The 21,037-nt window shown below is 39.6% G+C and overlaps 1 protein-coding gene across 12 annotated transcripts in view; it reads right to left on the bottom strand.

Moving 5' to 3' along the window:
- Positions 1–21,037, bottom strand: part of vav2 (vav 2 guanine nucleotide exchange factor) — a 256,224-nt gene that overhangs the window by 13,386 nt on the left and 221,801 nt on the right. For 5 of the 12 annotated variants that reach the window (XM_051938884.1, XM_051938886.1, XM_051938891.1 and 2 more), the window contains 17 exons: positions 18,651–18,746; positions 13,328–13,396; positions 13,073–13,159; positions 11,535–11,623; positions 11,316–11,448; positions 10,926–10,940; positions 10,479–10,588; positions 10,156–10,257; positions 7,413–7,501; positions 6,408–6,421; positions 6,259–6,277; positions 5,523–5,650; positions 3,965–4,036; positions 3,796–3,851; positions 3,396–3,512; positions 2,844–2,931; positions 2,614–2,737 (listed from right to left, as the gene is read on the bottom strand). In XM_051938884.1, coding sequence (XP_051794844.1) covers positions 2,614–2,737; positions 2,844–2,931; positions 3,396–3,512; positions 3,796–3,851; positions 3,965–4,036; positions 5,523–5,650; positions 6,259–6,277; positions 6,408–6,421; positions 7,413–7,501; positions 10,156–10,257; positions 10,479–10,588; positions 10,926–10,940; positions 11,316–11,448; positions 11,535–11,623; positions 13,073–13,159; positions 13,328–13,396; positions 18,651–18,746 — 1,408 coding nt within the window. The remainder of the gene's footprint in view (positions 1–2,613; positions 2,738–2,843; positions 2,932–3,395; positions 3,513–3,795; positions 3,852–3,964; positions 4,037–5,522; positions 5,651–6,258; positions 6,278–6,407; positions 6,422–7,412; positions 7,502–10,155; positions 10,258–10,478; positions 10,589–10,925; positions 10,941–11,315; positions 11,449–11,534; positions 11,624–13,072; positions 13,160–13,327; positions 13,397–18,650; positions 18,747–21,037) is intronic. The other 7 variants (XM_051938889.1, XM_051938890.1, XM_051938893.1 and 4 more) reach the window with 3 other exon arrangements.

Here is a 21,037-nt window from a genome sequence, read left to right as displayed (position 1 = left end):
CCTGCAAACATATTTCATTTTGCTCATAGCAGCCAAAAACTTCCACTTTAACTTCATCAGTCTACAGGACTTGTTTCCAAAACGCATTAAGCAGGTTTATATATTAATCTGCAGACTTCTGATGCTAATTTTTTTGGTAAGGCTTCAGGAAACTCTTCCGTGAAGGTCATATTTGTGTAGATGTAAAATACTGAACATTGAAACACCACTCCAGTGAAGTTTGATCTTTTGCAGCCACGTGAGTTTTCATTTGCATTTTCTAGCAATTCTACGAGAAGTTTTCTCAACAACGTTTTTAAGAGAACGACAGTACACTTCAATCCTGCTTATAGCCATTTCTTAATTACATTAGGAAATGAGGAAAATGCTTTGCTATCTTCTTAAACCATTATCCTGCTTTGTGGGGATGAACTGTTTGAATTTTACGAGTGCTAGGGAGGTGCTTGGAGGAATCCATGGTTGCCGATTGCTGTCACCAAGTTTAGAGAGTTAAAGTATATAGAAAACCGTGACATACACATCGCCTTACCCTTCCCAACAATGAAAACAAGCAATAGACATTGAAGCTCAAACTTTTGCATGGTCTTTCTTTCTTTTGTTGTCACCCTCAAACTGTACAACACAAAAAAGATACTATTATTGCTTAAAATGTTAAAAACAATGCTTCATTTTCAAGTTTCACTTTCTGGAAATCAGAACATCCGCTACTCCCTTAACCTCTTTACCCGACAGAGCTGTCCAAACTTTAGCATGCCACTGTACAGTGTGTTAACTGGCCATAACATTGAAACCAGTAATTCACCACTAATGTTTATTCAGCCTGACCAGGGAAACCTATCTGCCCTACTCATTAGCTACATCCTCCTGGTACTTCTGGAGGAGTCTGAGGTGCTTTAGGGCCAAACTAATCATGCACTGTGACTCCTGGGTTGGCTCTGTTCTCTCCTCTCCCTAGTTAGAGGCAGAAACCACTCTTAAAATTAGAGAAAGATCTTCTCGGAGTTCCTTGAGGTTGTATAAGACCTTATCGCTATGGGTGATCCCAGTCACCACACAAAGGAAACTGGGTCCCTACACAGTCATTACCCAAAGATCATGACTGTAGTTGAGGGTTATAACCAGGATCAAGTGGTAAATAAAGATCTTTATGTAATGATTTTGGGGAAAAAAAGCAATCGAGCTCTATAAAAATCACCCTCTTGCAGGCCCACGTAAAGCAAAACTTTATTTAATATAGTTATTTTTTGGCCTATATTTTGCGTTCAACTAAAATAGGTTTTCAATCAAAATATAGATTCAAGAGCCACCACACTCAAAAAGTGTTAAAAATGAGCAAAATAATGTAAATCCAAAAGTTTTATTCACAAATCCAGAAGCTTTGTTTGGATATCAAAAAGTTCTTGTTGCTGTTGAGTCTGAATCTCATAAATGAGACGTACGCTTAATACATCATTTTTTTGTCACAGTGGCCAATTTCTTAACTCGTTTTGGACATCTTTTTCTTCACTGAGGACAGATTTTATGTCATTTTGGACAAATTTAAGTCATTCTCAGTTGGTTTCAAATAGTTTGAGAAACTTTTTGCCATTTGAACACCTTTTTTGTCATAGTGGAAGAAGTACGACATGTCCCCGTTAAAATGACTTCTTGGCAAGATCCAGGGTTAGTAAATGAGAAAACAGAGTCCATGGAAAAGACATCCATTCTAGAAGCTTGTATTGTGAAAATTGTGGATTTGTTTCTCCTCGGATGAGGAACAGTTTGGGGTTTTAGCTCCAAAGAGAGACATAATGTAAATCAAAGTCTTTCTAAGCAAACCTTTTTACTCAGCAGGCATTCCAGTGTTGAGCCAAAGCAGTTATTTCAGGTTAACAAAGCCAGGTTATCTAAATGACAGTGCAGCGAGTCACGATTTCAATAACAACAGGGACAAAAAAACTGCATGTCCAGTCTAGTCGAGTCAAATCTGATATATTCCATTTATTTTGCTTGCAAAAACGTATTTAAGGAGCGCACTGCCTTGTAGTTGTGCTCTTAAGTCTACTTTCTGATTGCAAACCTCTTTCCATTTCATTCCATCACAAAGACACAAAAGTGACTCCATAATTGAGTATGCCACAACTTCTACACAAAGTAAAACGATCTAAATGCAGCGTTCTATTTCATTTTTATAGTTTCTCTCCAAGGTCAAATTCACTCTTTGAAAAGCACTTTTTCCCTTTAGGGCGAATTCTTCTGAAAAAACTGAGAAAAACTTCCCTTGAGTCAGATGAACAATATAGAGGCATGAAACAGTCACTTCATCTGTATCACTAATTCATCCATTTGAACCATTTACTCTGAGCTGGACTTTAAACGCTATCTGCATGGATGCACAGAAACCAAAGTCAATGTTGGATTCTGGTGAAGATCGAACTTTTCTAAGACAAAAAGGTTGCAAACTGTCATTTATCAGCTGGCCGTACATTGCCAGAGGAATTGATGGAGAGAGTAGCAGATCATCACCGTATTGCTAAAGCATTGACCAATGGGCAGATATTGGCTGATACTTGGTACCAGATGACTGCACAAACTGAAAGTAAAACGTTCAAGATCGACATGTGAAAGGTTTACCTGGTGAGCGTGTGCTGGCCCGTGTTAGCGAACGTTCTCTCGACTTGTAGGGGTATCGCAATGTGGTATCTAACAACTTGAAGCTTTCTTTTAGCGAATGGGTCTGGTAGTACTCCACCAGCTCCTGTTGCATAACAGAAGAAGAAAGATTGAAGTTTTCTCTATCTTTAACATTGCCATTGAAGTCTTTGTGGGGGTTTCTTGTTTTTGCATCAACACATATGACTTACCAAAAGACTCTCAAACTTTTTTGCCTCGGTTATGTGAATCCAGCTGTCTTTTTCAATGACTTTGATGTGTTTGACTTCATCGTTGAATCTGCGAAGAGAGGAGACTTTAAGTCGCTGTTGCATATTGTTGTGCTTTACTTTTACTCGTTTGTTGACCAAAATAAAATCATTTCCAAAAGTTAAGGCTGACTTTCGAGGTTTGTTTACTTCATTATACAAAGGTTGGTTCCCACTGTCTCTTTGCACCTGCGTTAAAGACTTAAATACAAATGTGCAAATGCATTCCTCCTCTCAGCACATCACTGTGTGACAGCTCCAGTAAGCGCTCATACATTATTTCTCTTTGGGATGCATTCTCTCTCAGGGAAAAAAAAATAGGATTAAAAAAAAAGAAAAAGCAATTACTGAACGGTAATTAGCTGCAGCTAAAAAAGATGCACTGAAAAAGCCGACTGGAGCTTCCCGCGAGAATTTTTTTATTTCCCATGAGATACAGATAAAAAACTTTCCCCCTGACATTTTCTCTTCTCCTGTAAGATGTGAAATACTCACTTGATGCTGATGGCGAACCTCTCCGCTTCGGCTGTCCTCTCTCTGATAAGGTATGTCCCGCTGCTGTGGGATTTTAAAAGGTTGTCTGCCTGCTGGCGCTCCATGTTCCCTGCAAACCTACGGAGAAGCAGCGGCGGGCGAACGTTGTGACCTCCAGAATTATATTATCGAATGACATGCTGCAGGATTTACAAATGCTTGACATCAAACAACTGTGTAGTAATTAATCTTTCGGTTGGGGTCGGCTTACTATAAATTGAACCGGTGCTTGCGTTTAATGGTATAGATTGTTAACATTAACAGATCTGAACCAATTATAGGATGGTGACCTTGGAGTAAATGCGAGTATATTGTGTACTGCGTCATTAAATCTACAACCTTCAGAAGTTCGGGGTCTTACCAAGGATATCCGTAGTAGTCTGATTCCCTCGAGGACTGCCGGCTGGACTGGAAGGGCTGCCACAAAAAACAGACAGGAAACATTAAAGAGCGGTTAAATGGACACTAAAGAGAAAAAGGAGGAATTGTTATGCCCTCAGACATCACAGGACACAACTAACTTCCTGTACCTTTGGGTCCAAACAAGGCTTCACACATGAACTGGGGAAGAAGCCGCTCTTTTGTGTTTGCATCAGCTTCCCCTGCAACATAAAAGCATGGAAAGTTTATTTTTTAGAACTATAAGAAACAGCTGAAAACAATAACAATAAATTACTTCAAAATATTGCGGAGCAGTAATAAGTTGCCTGTAGATTTATCTGGATACCTCTGAAGTACATGGACAATAAATAATTGTGTGCATGAAGAAAAAGTCATGTCAAAATACTCATTTATACGCCTAAAAGCATACGTTTTATAAATTAACTTTAAAAATGTGAAACTTTGGTGCCTCCCAGTGGCAAAATCTATACAACTCAAATGAATGCACCAGTTTTTCCTCCCAGGAGTGGCTTATTTTTTCCAGTCTGTTAAAAATATTGACAGATTATTACAAGGTCCTGAATACATACTGTACCATCACATTACATATCAGTGCTCGGAGTTGTCCCTAGAAAGAATGAACACATCTTTCAAGTTTACCCATCAATGTCAGACAGAAGTCGGAACGCCTTTGCTCTCTGCTACCTGAAGCAATCGATTTTGAACTCGCCACACTCTTTGACATCATATGGGGAGATTAAAGTGTCACGCTGCAGAGGGATAACTTCGTGTAATAGCGAAGATCGCTTAATGGCTTCAGAAGGTTGCCCCTGAGCCACTCTCGGAAAAAGCTAGCCCGATGTGGATGTGTGCGAGTCAGTGATTCAGCAGGAAAAGTCAAAAGCGCCCGGAGCAAGTAGTGTCACAGCTGCTATGATCCAGCCTAATTCACAGCAGAGGATCCTCCAGGTCTGCAGCTACAGCACCCTGACGCTCAGCTAAAAGTGGATTAATACTAGTGGTGCAAGAGAGCTTAACTCGATTTTAGGAAATTAGATGAGCTTCTTCCAGTAATTTGTGGCATTCTGCTTATACTGCCCCATTTCATTCTACGTGTCCAACCACAACATTTCTGATTAGAACCTCTATTTGCAAGATATATTCTTGTATATAAATTGTAGTTACAAGATATCTCATCTAGACCTTTTATTTTCAGTGCAGTTGGTATACGGACAGGAACAGTTTTTGGAAAATATTCTCTACTTTATCGTACAGAAAAACTTAATATAACTTTCTTGCATTCAGTGAGATAAGAAGGTTGATACCAATCTTTGTCTGGACACTAAATATAATAAATAGAAGCAAACAGCTTGCCTGGCATTGTCCAAATTTAACAAAAATACAGCAACCAGCACCTCTACAGCTCAGTAATTAGCGCATTACATCCACACAAGTTGTGGTTTGCGTGCCAGACTATTTCTTGATGCCAAGGCTCCAGTTGTTTTTGTGCAGACTAAACAATTGAGATACAATGCCTTAATTAGTTGGATTTTGTTACTGCTGGAGAGGATACTGTGTAAGAACTGTAGCTTTGTCCACACGTCCCGCAGGTGCAAAAGTTGTTGATTGTGAGGATGGAAATCAGCACTTTAATAGCATCAGCCATTATGGTGCATGGTTTCAGCAAAAAGTGAGCGACTGCCGTACCTCCCACCATGTTGTGTCCGGATCTCCCTTCAGCAGCTCGATGAAATCTCCCGTTTGAAAACAGAGAGGCGTCTTCCCCGGAGGCGCCGGTGTGCCGTGGTAGTTCCTCACCGCCACCATCTTCGGACCTGTAAACAAAGCCCAGCATTTGCAGAGATGAAGAGGGGCAACACAGCACCGCGGTGGTTTGGATTTGCCTCTTGGATTTCACATGGAAAGCAGTGATTTGGACTGATAAAGCACAAATGTTTTGTTTCTAAATAGCAAAATCTTGCACACTGAGTGATGCAGCGGTCGAAGACGCATAATAATATAAACACAACATCCTGGGGTGAAGGCTGTTTTTGCAAGGTTTCCTTTCCTTCTGTCTGCTTTGAAGAGGAAGGCAAAAATAATTATAAGAAAAATCTGACCAAGAGCAACTAAATTCAATCTTAAAGTCTGTTAATCAAACATTCTGGGCTGATTTCATCATGCTGCATATCCATCAGAGTCAAAGGTCTGTTTGTTTTTGAATTTTAAGTATGTGGTATCTATATATAGTATATATACAGTATGCATTGCCACCTCCTCGCTCTACTTGGCTGCTAATGTTGCTGTTGGTTTCTATAATGCCATAGAAACATCCACTAGATGGCAGGAGAGCATCAAGAGCAGCTGACTCCAAAACAAACTTGACAGCTGGAATAGCATCCAGCTTCATATCCAAATGTGAGTTCACTGAGAGAGTTCTTACCCGGTGACATTCCAGGTTCCTGTAAAAGAGAAACAAACACTCAGTTATAGAGACTGTTAGCACAGAAAAGTACTACTTCTGTGTAATTTAATGATATTTTTCCAAGAATGAGAGACGGTGGAGACGAGAGGATGCTGTTGATTACTCACCAAATCTAGAGGATCTGAAAGAAGATGCAAAAAAAAACAGATTCTTAGTGCGGAAAACTGGCTACAAGAAGTACTAAATTGTAGATGTAACAAGAACATAGATGAAGATAAACGCAGCAGATTATGTGGTTAATTTTCTACTCAGAGGCCACATTATTTCTAAGCATAAAATTCCATTTTTCTGCTGTCAGCTCTGCTCTGTCAAGTGTCATTATTTAACTTCAGTATTTAAGGATCTTTTACTGAAGGAACCAAAGTGACACAGCGAAAGGCTTTTAAGCATTCAAGAGATAAATTTTAGGTTCAGTCAGCTGCACTCAGCTGGTTCCAGTTGGAGAAAACAGGGCGATGATTTTCTCAATTTCTTCCGAGGAAATCTTTGGTTCCTGAGCTAAGTGTTGAGAATCCGTCAAGGCATTGCAAGATTAATCTGAGCGCTAAGAGATGATTACACAGATAGCAGAGAAGGAGAAAAAACATTCATGCTACACAGAACTACACGTATATTCGTAGAAATGTCTCCACTTTTTGCTTTCTTCGTTATACTATGAATAACCAGATGGATATTTTATTTCTCTGGGCTTCTGAAAACATTACACAAATTGAAACCAAACATGGAACCTCAATATTAAAGCTACCAGACCAAAATGTAGAGAACGCCTGGAGCAAATAACCCAATCTATACTCTACTTCAGTGAATGAAATGACGGTCACATGATGATTGACAATGACAGTCACATGATTCCTGACTTTCAGTTGCTGTTTTCCTCTCTGGTACCAAACCCAGTGACACAATGAAGCTGCCCCTCCTTCCCATCCCCCTCTTTTCCTGCTGGATGAAGAGGCCTACAAACAGGACGGCGCTCTGTGACAGCTAAAATCACAGCACTCTATTAATGACACACACATCAGTGATTTATGCCGCTCAGTTCTCATCTAAATGTTGCTCAGTGTTACGATTTGACCCCCTAAAAGTTGGTGTGAACGAGGTTGTAGGACACCTACTGATTTTACAGATGGTGATCACTTCCAGACACTCTTTGTGAGCTCCTGTTCCGCAGCGAGAGCAGTAGTAGCCCTGATAGAAGATGCCCCTGGAGGACACACAAACACACGTAAACACACACTCCGGTAATGCAAACAGGAAGTGTCTGAGACTCAAATTAACCTACTGTAAGAACAACACACAAGGGGGCCTGCTGTTTGTTCCTACAAGGCTGCAGACGCAGTTGCACGTCCTCGATCATTTTCATGCTGCAATTCCTTTAAAATCGCAAAATCACCTCATTCCATTTAAAACCGTGCACTGCAGAAGTGTACTTGTTACAGTCACTGTAACGCCGCATGCATCGCACACTGCCATGGTAAATAGCGAGTGCCATAAATCACAGTGGAATCCGCTGGGGCTGCAGCAGTAATTAGCATCCAGCAGGGAGTGAGGACGCCGGTCCCTGCTTCCACCACCCGGCTCTGCGAATTTAGGTCAGCAAAGCCATGAAATTTGTGGGTCAATACACAGAGTGGAGTTTATCCGGCTGACTGTAATAGAGGTGAAAGTGGTGATTCAGTGACACGGGTTAGCCCCGCTGCAGCCGAGCAGCACATGAGAGGTGGCGGTGCTCAGGATCACACTGGGTGGTGTTACAAAGGGGAACGCTTAACAATATCATTTGTCAGACAAAGTCTGACAAAGACTAGAATATTTTCCAAACACTGCTTCAGCTCTAATGAGGGGGTATGTTCGCCAAAAAACACATATTCCCTCTGTGATTTGAGTCGGCTTGTTTGTTTGCTGCTCATCATATGTAGACAGATTTCTCTTAAGTTTTACAGATTTCTGTCACTTTTTAACATTTTTTCGTTTTTACTCAAGGCACTAATTAACGCAGCACTTATTTAATTTAAGGTACATTTAATAGTACACTGTGCATTTGCAAACAAAACACATTTTCTCAAATGCAGTCTATTTTTCAGGTACAATTCCAACTTCTGTAGCACCTTAAACATAAAACTCTGTTGTATTTTTACTCTGCAGCATTTTTTGCCCCAGTTGTTGTTACTATAAAGTGTGAAGTTTAAAGTTTTAAATTAGATATAACTAATGTGAAAAAACAAGCTTAAATTTGCTCAATAGTCCATGAAGTATTCATAGTTAAGCTTGACACCATTTTTAATAATTCTGCAATCCTACAACTTCATTTAGCAGACGCTTTTATCCAAAGCGACGCACATCTGAGAGTAGAGAAATAAAACTAGTAAATTGCCTGGCTCATCCTCTGCAGACAACATAGCAAACCTAATATGATAACGTAGCTTGATGATGTTGAAGTGAATTAATTTGCCTCTCCCATCTGGCTGTTCGCTCCAAAGAAGTTCTTGATTTGCCTCACTGTGAAACTTAAAGCATTGCAATTCAAATCTCATTACACAAAACTGATTTTAAGCGTGTCATCATGGATAAACTTCTGCTGTTTTGTCAAATACTTAAAAATGAGTTCTGCCAAGATGTGCTACACATTTAAAAGCTGGATAAACATTATTGAGTCAGTAGTAGTAATACAATATAATATAAAGTATATTATAACACTCTGAGCATAAAAACTACTTTTAGTGTTGATATCATTTGGCTGCTAATATTTCTGTACTTTTAATTAAAAGAAAAATCCACAGCAGCTAGCAGCAGGACAACTTATCTTAGCACAAACAGTGTAAACAAAGGGAAACAGTTGTCTGATTCTGTGTATGGCTAGGCGATTCAACACAGTGCTGTGTAGAATAGTCTGACTGCACTTCACTGTATTCTACTATGAGGGAAAAAAAACTCTGGCTTGGGTGTATTTCTTTAAACAAATCACAATCATCTTGGAACATTATGCTGCAACAGCTTCACTCAAAATAGTAGCTGGGAATTTTGTGTTGGTGGAAAATGTGCATTCAAATGGCTAATTTGTAGAGAAAAAACAGCAAGAACGTCTTGTTCTACGATCCAAACCTTCAGCAAAACTTTCAATTTCAGTGTGTAAGTTGCTAGTTTGGGAGGTGCTACTGTTGCTTTGTGTAGTTAAAAAGACTTTGAAAATAGACTGCAAAAGGGGAGGAGAAAGCCAAATGAAATGCATAGCCAATGGTAGGACTATCTGGTGAGTCAGAATAAAGGTAATATATACCCTTCTACCAGTGCCTCTTAAGTTCACTGCTTAAAATCCCTTTAGAGTCATTGACTACACCCCCAAAAAACTCATATTTGTGTGTCGAAGTTGCACATTTTGAAGGTTTTTCCAGGTAATGTTCCCTTCCTGCTTTAAAATGGCTGTAGATGTAACTTTGCAGCATCGGTTCCATTAACACGTGTGAAGTTATCAAGTCCTCATTTACCTCTCCAACTATTTCTTCCCTCTCTGTGCAGCTTGAGCTGCACAACTGGGCTCAAACATTGTAAAATTACTCTGTTTGAAAAGAGATGACCTGGTATTGAGGCGCAGCTAACGATAATGTGGCTAAATGGTACTGGTGCTGGTGGGGACAAAGGACCTGTTTAGAAAGTTTTGACTCCTTGTACATAATTCTTAGTGGCGAGGAGATAAATCTGCTCCTACAATGGACACGACACAAAAGAAGAAATCTCTAAATACCAACACTTAAAGTCCAATCAAAGTCTGGAAGATGGTATATTCTTTGTGCAAAACAAATTGTAAAAAATATGAAGGGCCTGGATGCACATCAGCACTGGAGTTATCAGGATCGTTACCTCAACAGCATCTTGCAGGCTCGACAGTTGGTGTTCTTATCGAACGTGTGCATTTGGAAGTTGTGCTGATTGGCCGTGGCTCTCTCTGGCTTGATGTTGGACCTGGATGAGAAAAAAAAATGAAATCAAATGAACTGATACCTCAAGACAGCACCATTTCTATTGCCACAGAACTGAAGCTGGGTTAATGAAAGTGCAGGGATTTTCAAATAAATATGATAAACAGACATTTCCCAGTTTTTTCAATTGAATTCACAGGAAAGGTGGTTCCATTCAATTCAAACTTCATTGCACAAAATAGGTGTTATTCAGATCATACTCACATGGCCATTTCAAACTGCTCCATCCATTTTCTTTTTGTCTCCTCGGTTTTACAAAAGAACTGGAAACCCTGTTTCCCTTGCAGGTGGATCAGGTAGAAACCATAAGACCACTGGGGAGAAGAAGTGAGTGAAAGAACAGATGGCAGAGAGATGTGTGGTTGGCGATGGCAGACAAAGATGGGTAAAGAAATTTGTGATACTACCATTTCCAAATATGCATTTTTCAATGTTGCAAATACGACTAAATCAGAACTAAAAGACGCTCCACATGCTTTTAAGATGCATCTGAGCAAAAGCTAGAGTGCCAATCACAGAGGCGGTTGGTGCAATCATGACATGACAACCCCCCCCCAAAAAAAACCAAAAAAAAAAACAAAAAACACACCACTGCTAAAAATAGGCCACTGTGAGAGAGATGAGTTAAATAAAGGGGTCACTTGAGCTTACCATTTTTCCACTTGACTGGTAAGCATGCAAAAAGAAAGACACCAGAGAAAAAGACCCAGTTACACATGCAAACATGGACAGACATGCAGATTCAAAACAAAAAACAAAGCCATGTTAGATCAGTTGGCGCGATGCACTGCAGGACGATTTCATGAATCCTAAATGACCTTCATTGCATTTACATGGTCTTTCAAGCACGGACGAGCACATTTGACACTTCAATGCATAAGTTCCATATCTGAAATTACCGTCAACAATCTCCTTCAGCTCAAGGGCAACATTTGTAACGATTACACGGACTGTTTCAACATCTGCACCTGTCAGGCCACTGTTACAAACATCTCACTGTAAGTCTGCTCTCAAATCAGAAAAACAGGACAGTTTTCTTACCTTTTTCATGTCTCTGTTGTTCATGGGGTCATCGGACATTTTATATGACTGCAGTTCAATAATCTCTTTGAGCTCATAGCTATAGCCTTTCCTCTTGCAGACAATGACCACTTTATCAAACAAGAATATATACCTGGAAACATACACACACATTCAGTGGGACAAAGTATTGATATCGGTCTTGGATTGTGTAAGTTTTTCTGTAGAATTTGGACTCACCGGTCCTGCTTTGTTCGGTTGACGATGGAGGACACCTTCAGCTCTCCGTCTATCTTTGGCCTCCCATACTCCTCCAGTTTCACCTGCTGCTTAGGTCACAAAGATGTACAGACTGTCAACCCACTGCAACCTACAACTTCTATATGTATTGAGGAACCAGATACATCTGAGAGAATCGACATAAATATAAGACTATTCCGTCCTTGTTCAGTTGCATTCATCCTTCTGATCTAAAGTTTTGACAGTGTACGAGAATCTCACTAAAACTTTTGCATACACTCGTCACAGCGCTTGATTTAGACGGTCGCCAGGTCGCCGCAAGCACTGGGAATGATAGGAGGTTGGCGATCTGGCGACCGTCCAAATCTGTGGTCGCCAGTGTTGATCAGGTCGCCATTTGCGACGTTTTTAGTCGAAAATGGTGACCCGGCGACCGTCCAAATCTGCTCGATCGAGCTGAACTGCGTATCATGTTTTCTTCATGGAGGCAGCCACTTTGTATGATGTCATCAACCTCCTATCATTCCCGGCGCTCGCGGCGACCTGGCGACCGTCTAAATCGAGCGCTGTCGTCCTTTTACTATAAATCTGCCTCATGAAAGAGATGTCGCAAGAGTTCCTTTAAATTCATACACAGTACATTCAAAACACTTAGTACTTAGTGTGCTCGTTACTGTATCTATGTCATACAGTATGTCCAAGTCCAAAAAAACCCAAGTGACTATTCGCATTTTAATCTGGAATCTTTGTCTCTTCTGTTTTGCTCACATTGGCAGAAATAATGTTTAATTGTGGTCATTATTACAGCTAAAGACAGTAACAGATGGACAAAAATAGTCCAGATGTCAACAGAGGAAGAAAAATGTGGAGATTTTTTTTTTGATTTTTTAACTAAGAAGTCTAAGAAACTTGAAAAAGACTGGTGATAACGGATTTAAGCCTTTTATTTACAAGGATGAATGATTTAATTTAATTTTATTTATTTTCCAAAATGTCAAACTATTGTTTGAACATGTGTAAGCATTGCCTCATTAATTAATTAATATCTGTTTCAGTCAATCAATCAGACGGTCTTTGTGTGGCACTTTTCATACACAACACCCCCAACCACCCACCCTGCCTCTCAGCCGTCTCATAAACATGTTATAAATGAAGACTCAATAAAACCAGGGACGGGGGAGCTGAGGAAACATTATCATAAATAAAATGCAGATCATGTTTAATCATGACCATGTGGGTTTGATTAAACTGATTGACAGTGAGTCTCCCTGGTAACACGAGCCTGCGCCATCGCAGTCTGATTATTTACAGCCCCTGTTTTAACACGGAAATGTTTGACGCCACCTTTTTTCCAGGTCTTCGAAAATACAATCTCACAGGAACATTCCGAACTGTGGCAGATAACAGCATGATGGTGTAAAATCCCATATCCTGTGGTGAGAGCTTTTTTTTCCAAGGCATGATTTAAGTCGAACAGCCTTGGCAGACTTTTCCCTTCAAGGTGAAAATGAAGTGACAGAGGTGTTCACAGTACTTACAAGATTTTCTATCGAGCTTTGGAATTCGCTGATTTTTTTCAGGGTCTCGTTGTCCCTCTTGACTTCGTTGATGTACATGGCCAGGTCCTGAAAGAACAGAAATCTTTCTGACATCTGCCATGTTACATATTTACAGCACTTTGAGCCGCAGCGGCTGTATGAAACTAGTTCACAGCTTTGGCCTAAAGCATTTGTAGTGTTCTTATGCAATGCCTTTTTGTGGCACATAAATACAAATACACATGTAACACAGACCTCCATAGCTGCCAGAGCCTCCTTGAGTTGTTGTCTCTCGGGTCGGTCAGTTGAATGACTCAAAAGTTCCTGTGAATTGAATTGTTAATAGTTTTTGTTAGAAAAAATGCTACTGTACATTGACAAACTGTCAAGCAAGTCATGTTTTGCATAAAAGTCACGATAAAAATCCCTCTCTGTGCAAAACATGCATGACACAAACCCCGAATGCCATAAGAGGGAGATGTATAGTCTCTCTTTACTTTGATTACACATGTGACACTGATGTGGCAGAAAACAAGCTGCCGCTGAGCACATTCAACAACATACATAAAAATAAAAGAGACAAGGAAGCGTGAGAGATTGGAAAGTGGCCTCCGGGTTTGGCTGTTCATATTTTAAGATAATAGGACACGTTATCTCCTGCAGATCAATAATGAACACGTTACGTGGTTTTGTCTGCCTTCTGTCTGGTGCTATGGTATATTAAAGTGATTTATTTCATGTTGTAGAGCAGCTGTGGGATGCATCTTCAATAGTTTACAGGCTTATATAAAGAAAAAGAAAACTGTGCCATCTTTCTAGCCATAAAATCAGATGTGATGCAGGAACATATGAGCCACTGTACTTTTTCAAACATTCGCTTTGTGGCATCGACCATGTTCGACCAGCTGCAAAGAGCCAAAGAGCAAACAGACGGATGCAATTTTCAAAATAACATATGGTTAATAACAAGAATGTTTTATTGTCAGCAGAATTCCCATGTGCAGTGCAGGTTTAGTCTACACAGAATATCTTGGCAGAGTTGTGCATGAATGCTTTGAGTCTCACTTTTGCATCCAAATCTAAAAATAAGAGCCTCTATTATCACCCAGTCAGAGGTGGTAAAAGTTCTGATGCCACTTTTATTCGTTAGTGGAACAGTACTACTTAGTGGAACAGTAGAGAAACTACTTAACCTAAATTAGTTTAGTATACTAGTTAGTCTAATGCAAAATGGTAGATTTGTTTCTTGCAAAGATGCAGTTAAGAGTTATTATTTAGCTGTTGCTTCCTGGGCTGTATGATCACTTGATAGGGTGTTGGACTCCTGGTGTATTTTCTCTCATGTGAGTACTGTTTCTGTTACATTGCTCCAATTTTTAACAAACGCACAAAAGCCCAGATGTAATTACAACACCATGCGCAATCCAAGAACTCCACAGGAGCAAAAACTTAAAAGAAACGCAGAATTTATTAATAGAATTTGTCACGCAGGTATTTTTCCTTACAGTGCAAATCAAAATACCTTCCTGTCACTGGAAGTCGCCTGTCACTGCTGATTCATTCACCCGCTAACAAAGAGTTTCATCAGAGGGTACATCGTGAGGGCAGCATCCCTCAATGGGTTTCCAAACCAGCACTATACTTCAGCTGGACTCCACTGATTGTCATCCAAGTAAATCTTTTCAACACCTGTCTGTTATTTTTGCACAAGCGAGGCAAATTATTTCCGAAAAATGGAAATACTCATCTAAACACTCGAGCATAGATAAAAGAGGTCCAAGTTCGTTATCTTCCCACTCTCTGCTCAGCTTTCCTTTCTCTCTTCAGCTGTGCACATCCAATAAAGGCAAAAAAGATTTAAAAATCTGTTTTATAAAAAAAGCTTAGATGAAAGATACTGCATTGATGACGGCTTTATTAAAACCCCGAACATTCATCAAATATTCAAACCCTGCCTGAGGAGAATTACATCCAAGATGACTGTGCTGAATTCACTTTATTCAGCTACAGTACACAAAAGATGAAAACGGACACTTTGACCAAACGGGGAAACATCCTTGTCATGATATCTACACAACAACAGCTGAAGATGTGGCCCGGGGCACAAGTGGACACGCAGATACAAGAACACAACAAACCAGGATGTGTCAGTGTGACATGCCCCGAGGCCACAGCACACACCAGTGTTTTCCTGCAAAGCTGTGGGACGCAGTGAAATGGGGTGTGTTTAATCTGATTAGTGCACGGTTGATTTGACTTCAGCGGCTCGCTGCGACTCCTGCAGGGGTTCGATTCTGACTAATCGGGAGGCACTTCCCCGAGCACGTCCAATCACCTGACGCAAACACCAACCTCCGCCTGTCCATTACTCACGGCATCATAAATGCGTATGCTCATCCATAATTGAGATGCGAAGACAATTAATCACGGGGAATATTATTGTATTATTACAGCAGCCAGCTTGTTATAGAAATGAACACAAGGTGAAACGTCGGCTGCTCGGTCGGTGGACACAAGTTGTGCATAAATTCATTTGCATATAAGGGAAAAACAAATAAGCTTATTTTTCTTCCCAACAGTTAAAAAAAAAACAAAAGGAATCCTGTGCATTATGATATGATCTGCAGATAAGCTACTCTTAGAAACACTTCCTTTATTATGCAACAAATGATACAGTTATAAATGAATTCAAGAATAATAAATCAAATTTGGTGCCATTGGCTGCTTCAAACCTGAAGCGACTTCTACTTAACTGTTTACCAAACACAAAAAGGCAGAAAATACTTCACAAGACTCTTTTATTGGTTAACTGTCCATTTGAAAAAGCCCTTTCTTTGAATATATCCTCAGTTTTCAAGCAATCTTGACCATGACAGTATAATCTGCACAAAAGCCGCAAACGCACAAAATAAAAAAAATAAAAAACTATTAGAAACGTTTCAGTTTTATTTGATTTGTGATTATTGAGTTATTCACACTGTCGGCCAAAGATTTCAGACAAATGAATTAGATTTGTAGCTGTCTGACGTTTCAAACTTTGCATTATACTTACACTATCCATCTTTATTTACTGAGGTTGACTCTACCGTTATCGTGTAATTTAATTTTCATACTGTAAAATTAGTTGGAACAACGTGATTCAATTAAATTGGATCCAACCCCTTTTAATAAATTGAATCAGCCCAATAAATTAAGTCAACTTGTGTACAAAAGGCTTGATAAAACCAAATTGTTTAATGCTGAAAGAAAACACAAATTATTTACCTAAAAGGTCTTTTGTTGGTCAAATATCCACTAAATCTGGTCTCTGGGGTGACATTCCCATTCTGGTGCACTGGCAGCGATGCAATTCACATCAACCAGCAATGATTGGTTCTGCTTCAGAGAACAACCAAAACTTTGTCAACTACAAGAAAAGTTTCCCATGATCCAGATAAAACTGAAACTCTGCAGGTGACCGTTCAGTTATGCAGCAGTGTATTTCCAATCTACTGGGAACCAGTGACACAAAACCTCATGTTGGATTCAGTTATTCTGAGTTGCTGTTTGCTTTCATATTTGCAGTAGAAGACAGAGCAAATATATAAGAAATAATAAATGAAGTTTTAAGTTGACAGCCAAGTTGCAAATTCTCTTTTGTTTTTTTTTTTGCGACAGTGACTCATGTACAAATTGAACTGAACAGCTTCCCAAAAGGGTCAGATAGTCCAAACTATTGGTGGACGGGTCACAAAAACATAAGGTTATGTGGTGAGACTACAAGTCTGGAAAATTAGTATAAAACTGGCTAAATCCAGAGAAACAAGTGCCAGCTATCAAAGCTCACTGACACCAAATCACAGCAGAAGTTCATGTGTGGAGCACAAATTGTTGACCTCTCTGTGTTAGAAAAGAGTTTCTGGTTGATTATTTAATTTTTCTACGCAAGGTTTTATTTCAATTTTCAGACCAATGCGTTCAAGTGTTTAACATGTTGGAGGATCTAGGATAGTTCTATTTTGGTAATCTCAAGGTAAGATGATCAATTTGTGGATTAATTTATAGCACAAGTTTAAGTCGTTCTTTAAAAATCCCCAATGAACACTTGAACTGGTGTAGCTGTTTCATCTGTTCATACTGGCCAACACATTTTCATTTTAAGCGATTTAAAGCTTTTAAATGTCCCCTTGTTGGTAACCAATAGGTACAACATGAACACACAACCTTCTAAGCAGCTCCGTGTATTTCATATTTTGTGTTTGTGTGCTTCCCTGTGCCCATTTGAATCAATACTGATGGAAGTCGGTGGGGCATTGATTGTCAGTCACATATCAGGAGTGACCTCATCACTCCTGATGTGGTTTGGCATCATTTCAGGACATCATACGCTCAATGGGAAAAAAAAAGTTTTAGGTAATTCATATCCAATGTAATAGTGAAGCCATGTTTTCAAGGACCTTCCAGAGCTAATACAATATTTGATCAACCGATTTACCCCCAATAAAGGAATCTTCTTTGTACAAATTTCCTTTCAGTGCAACTCAGCAAAGAGACACTGCCTATGGGGACAACAAAAGGGAAAAGAAAAGAAGTTTTCAAGACTCTGACTTTTATTCGATCAATTTAGACTGCTGAAGTTTTATTTGAGCTTCAGTACAAACTTTTGCACATAAGAGATACTGTGGGTTTTTTCTGTTATGATTTCAGTGAAAAAACTGACTTTTAAAAGGGTGATAGTTACAGTATGAAAAGAAAGAGAAATTAAAGTGAGAAAACCTTGTTCACAAGAGTATCTGACTACCTTTTGATGACATAATGCAAAAACTGTGAATCTACTGCATATTTACACAAGAGCTGCAATGATTTAATGATCGGTTGTAAACTATTACTGCAAATCCACGCCAACTATACTGAGACTATACTTGATTGAGAAAATGAATAACAGATTACTTGACGATGAAAACAATCATTATCTATGATTCTAATTTACTTAGACTACAATGAAACATGACTTTTATGTCATACTTTAAACATTTTTGTTCACATGCAAATCCAAGCTTCAAAGGCTCAGAAGGAGGCCCTTGTCTTCATTTTTCGTTCAACTGAAAATGTGCAGAAGTCAGCGAAACCATGGATGAAACCAGTCAATCACTGCTTTATAATACATCACTAAACATGCTGCTTCCCTGCTGTACCTCAGAGCTCTGAGGAGCCAATAAAGTGGCTAATGCAGCAGAAAAGATTAGAGAAGTTTCATTCTTCTCACAGTGAAACTGGGACGACATTCAGATTGGCTGGTAACTTCCTGTGTATCCAACCGAGCTGCTGCTGCGGCCCTCCACACGGAAGCTACAAACTTTTCAGAGAAGCGTTTCAAACCTACAGGGGGGCCGAGTGTTTGATATTTAAAAGATGAGTGAAGATTTCCATCTGCTTCGCTCATCAAAGAAGATGAAGACCTCACTTCTTTATGACCTGTCCAATATCCAACCGCAAGAATTCAAAGAGACTCTAATGGACTCCAAAGGCAAATTTCAAACTTCCCTTCAAGGTTTAAACTGTGTAAAAATGCACCGTGGATTTTGCAAACGTCTCCTACCTTCAGTAGTAGGTGATACTTCAGCACCCTCTGCATGGGAACCACCAGCAGATCCTGCAGCTTGAACTTCCCCTCTTGCACTTTCATGGTACATTCCTGCGTGAACACAAACAGCAGGGCAGTTGTTACACATTGCATAACACAGAATTGTACATTTCCCACCAACAAGCATTGCTCCGTTGTTTAATAATTCATTGTTGCATCGCCGCTGCTGTTGCTTCCACACATTCACGAGGCATCCCATTAGTAACAACGAGGCCAGTTCATTCTTCTGGGGCACAAAAGCTCCAGTTGTGCCAGCCGTTTGCAACGCAATTAGATCGACTGAGAAATTCTTCTGGCTAATGAATACATTTCTATATACTCTGCATCAGAAACCATCTTTTGTGAGCGTCATCCTATAAGGCTGACTCACAGCCGGTTGTGTAGGTGTTTCTTTAGGCAGTTTCTGCTACCATGCAGCTTATGCAGGTTTACAAACAAGGCTTTTTTCTGAATAAGAAGCTGGTTTACCCTGATACAAAGCTCTTCTATTTTGAGAGACAGTATCTCAGCATGTAATCGCCTCATTTTCTATGTTTCACAGCTTCCACATGCATTTCTCTGCTCATGCTAACTCTGATGTGCCTTAATTCCACTATTCTATGTGGATGTTATCCTTCAGCTATGAGATCGGATTCTTCTCAAAAGTTCTGGTTTAGAACAAATCTGGAACTACTAGCAGAAAGAGGTTTTGTAGATGAAAAGGGTTTTAAAAAATCAAGTAGATTGAACATGATGAACAAAATAACACCTACAGAATAAGATTAAAACTTGCCAAGTTTGATTAAATACAGCTCTGGGGTCCAAGGGGTCCAAGCAGCAAATATGTAGCATCTTTTTTGTTCATGGATTTCTTCTTATTCATTTTCTCTACTAAAAGACTTGGAAACAACAAAATGGGCAGAGGTGTCACAAATTACAGCCATGTAAAATGACAGCAATTGATGTCAAGGTGGCCCTATGATAATTATGTTCACAGTTTTGCTAATTTTACAAAAATGGCTTGGTCTGGATTCATAATTCTTTCTTCAGTTTCTAAATTCATCTTTGGTCCATTTGGTGTTCCTCTTTCAAAATGTCAAATTTTGTGACTTTTTCTCTATTTTCTCAAAAAACACATTTTTGACATCTATTCAGAAACCACTGGACTAATTACTTCTGTGTTCAGCACCTTAGAAAGACAGTGAAATACTCTATATACTGAAAATAATACAGTAATTTGCTCAGTAAATCTTTATTAAAAAAAAAAAAAACTGGGAAGGGAATACAACTCTTTCTGACACCAAAATATCCCGTCCAAGGTCACAAATTCACACGAGTCAAACTGAGCCACAATCTCCTACAAAGTGATGGTAAGTAGTTAAGAAAATGTTACTTTAATATGTCAGTTACTAATATGTCATCACCTCAAACCATGTCTACCAGACGGTACAATCAGTCATCAACCTTCTCTGTGAACATAAAGATCCAGGTTTCCAATCCTCAGACGGCCAAGTCCAACAACTTTCCAGCAAGGTGACAACTGATGCATGTGGTTTGTTTTAAAATGCTCAATAAATTCAAACACTACTTCAAAAACCTAGAATCAGCTTGGACCCAACCATTACCACTTGTGGCTACATTGGCTTCATGATCACAGTTCATGCACAACAAAGGCTAATCAGGGCTGCATTTATGAATTTGTTGAAGCAGATTCTTTATTTCAGATGAATTCTTCAACTACCATATAATACTGCATGTTGGGCAGACTAGATTGGCTGTATGATGCACTACCAGAGCCAGCAAGAATATGTAACACCAGGATGTTGACCTGATAGGTGATATATTCCAATGTGTAAATCTGAAATTTACCATGTTGACAATCAGAAACTCTTAAATATTCTTTTAAATGTTGCATATTGCAGATTTAGGAAATCTTTCTTGCCATGAGGAGTCAGGCTATTCAATTCAAAATTAAACAGATAAGAACCCTGACAACTGAATTTCCCTAGCCTAGCCACACTAGACCCATGTTCTGAAGGCACAAGGGTCTAGGGCCGTTCGACAGGGAGGGAGGCGGGCTAAAAGGTTGTCTTTCAAATCACTCTGCAGCAATTGGGTAGGTATACAACCAATCAGCACAACAAATAGGCTGACGTAGTTCCTAGAGTGCCGGCGGATTGTGGCTAAGTCCCATTAGCTTCCCAACCAGCGGAGCCAACTGGTATATTAAGGATTTGCCATATCCCATCGGCGTAAGTCCAAATACGTCTTTCTTCTCAATGAAACACTTCAGTGGCGTCCTTTGTTTATCTTTCAAGTTGAATTTTAGCTTCAAATCTTTAAGGGCTGTGGCCAAAGCTGAG

This window comes from Acanthochromis polyacanthus, chromosome 18 (genome assembly GCF_021347895.1).
Source record: "Acanthochromis polyacanthus isolate Apoly-LR-REF ecotype Palm Island chromosome 18, KAUST_Apoly_ChrSc, whole genome shotgun sequence".
In the NCBI taxonomy this organism is placed as follows: Eukaryota; Metazoa; Chordata; class Actinopteri; family Pomacentridae; genus Acanthochromis; species Acanthochromis polyacanthus.
The sequence above is the reverse complement of the archived record's forward strand: the minus strand, read 5'-3'. Positions and strand labels throughout refer to the sequence as shown.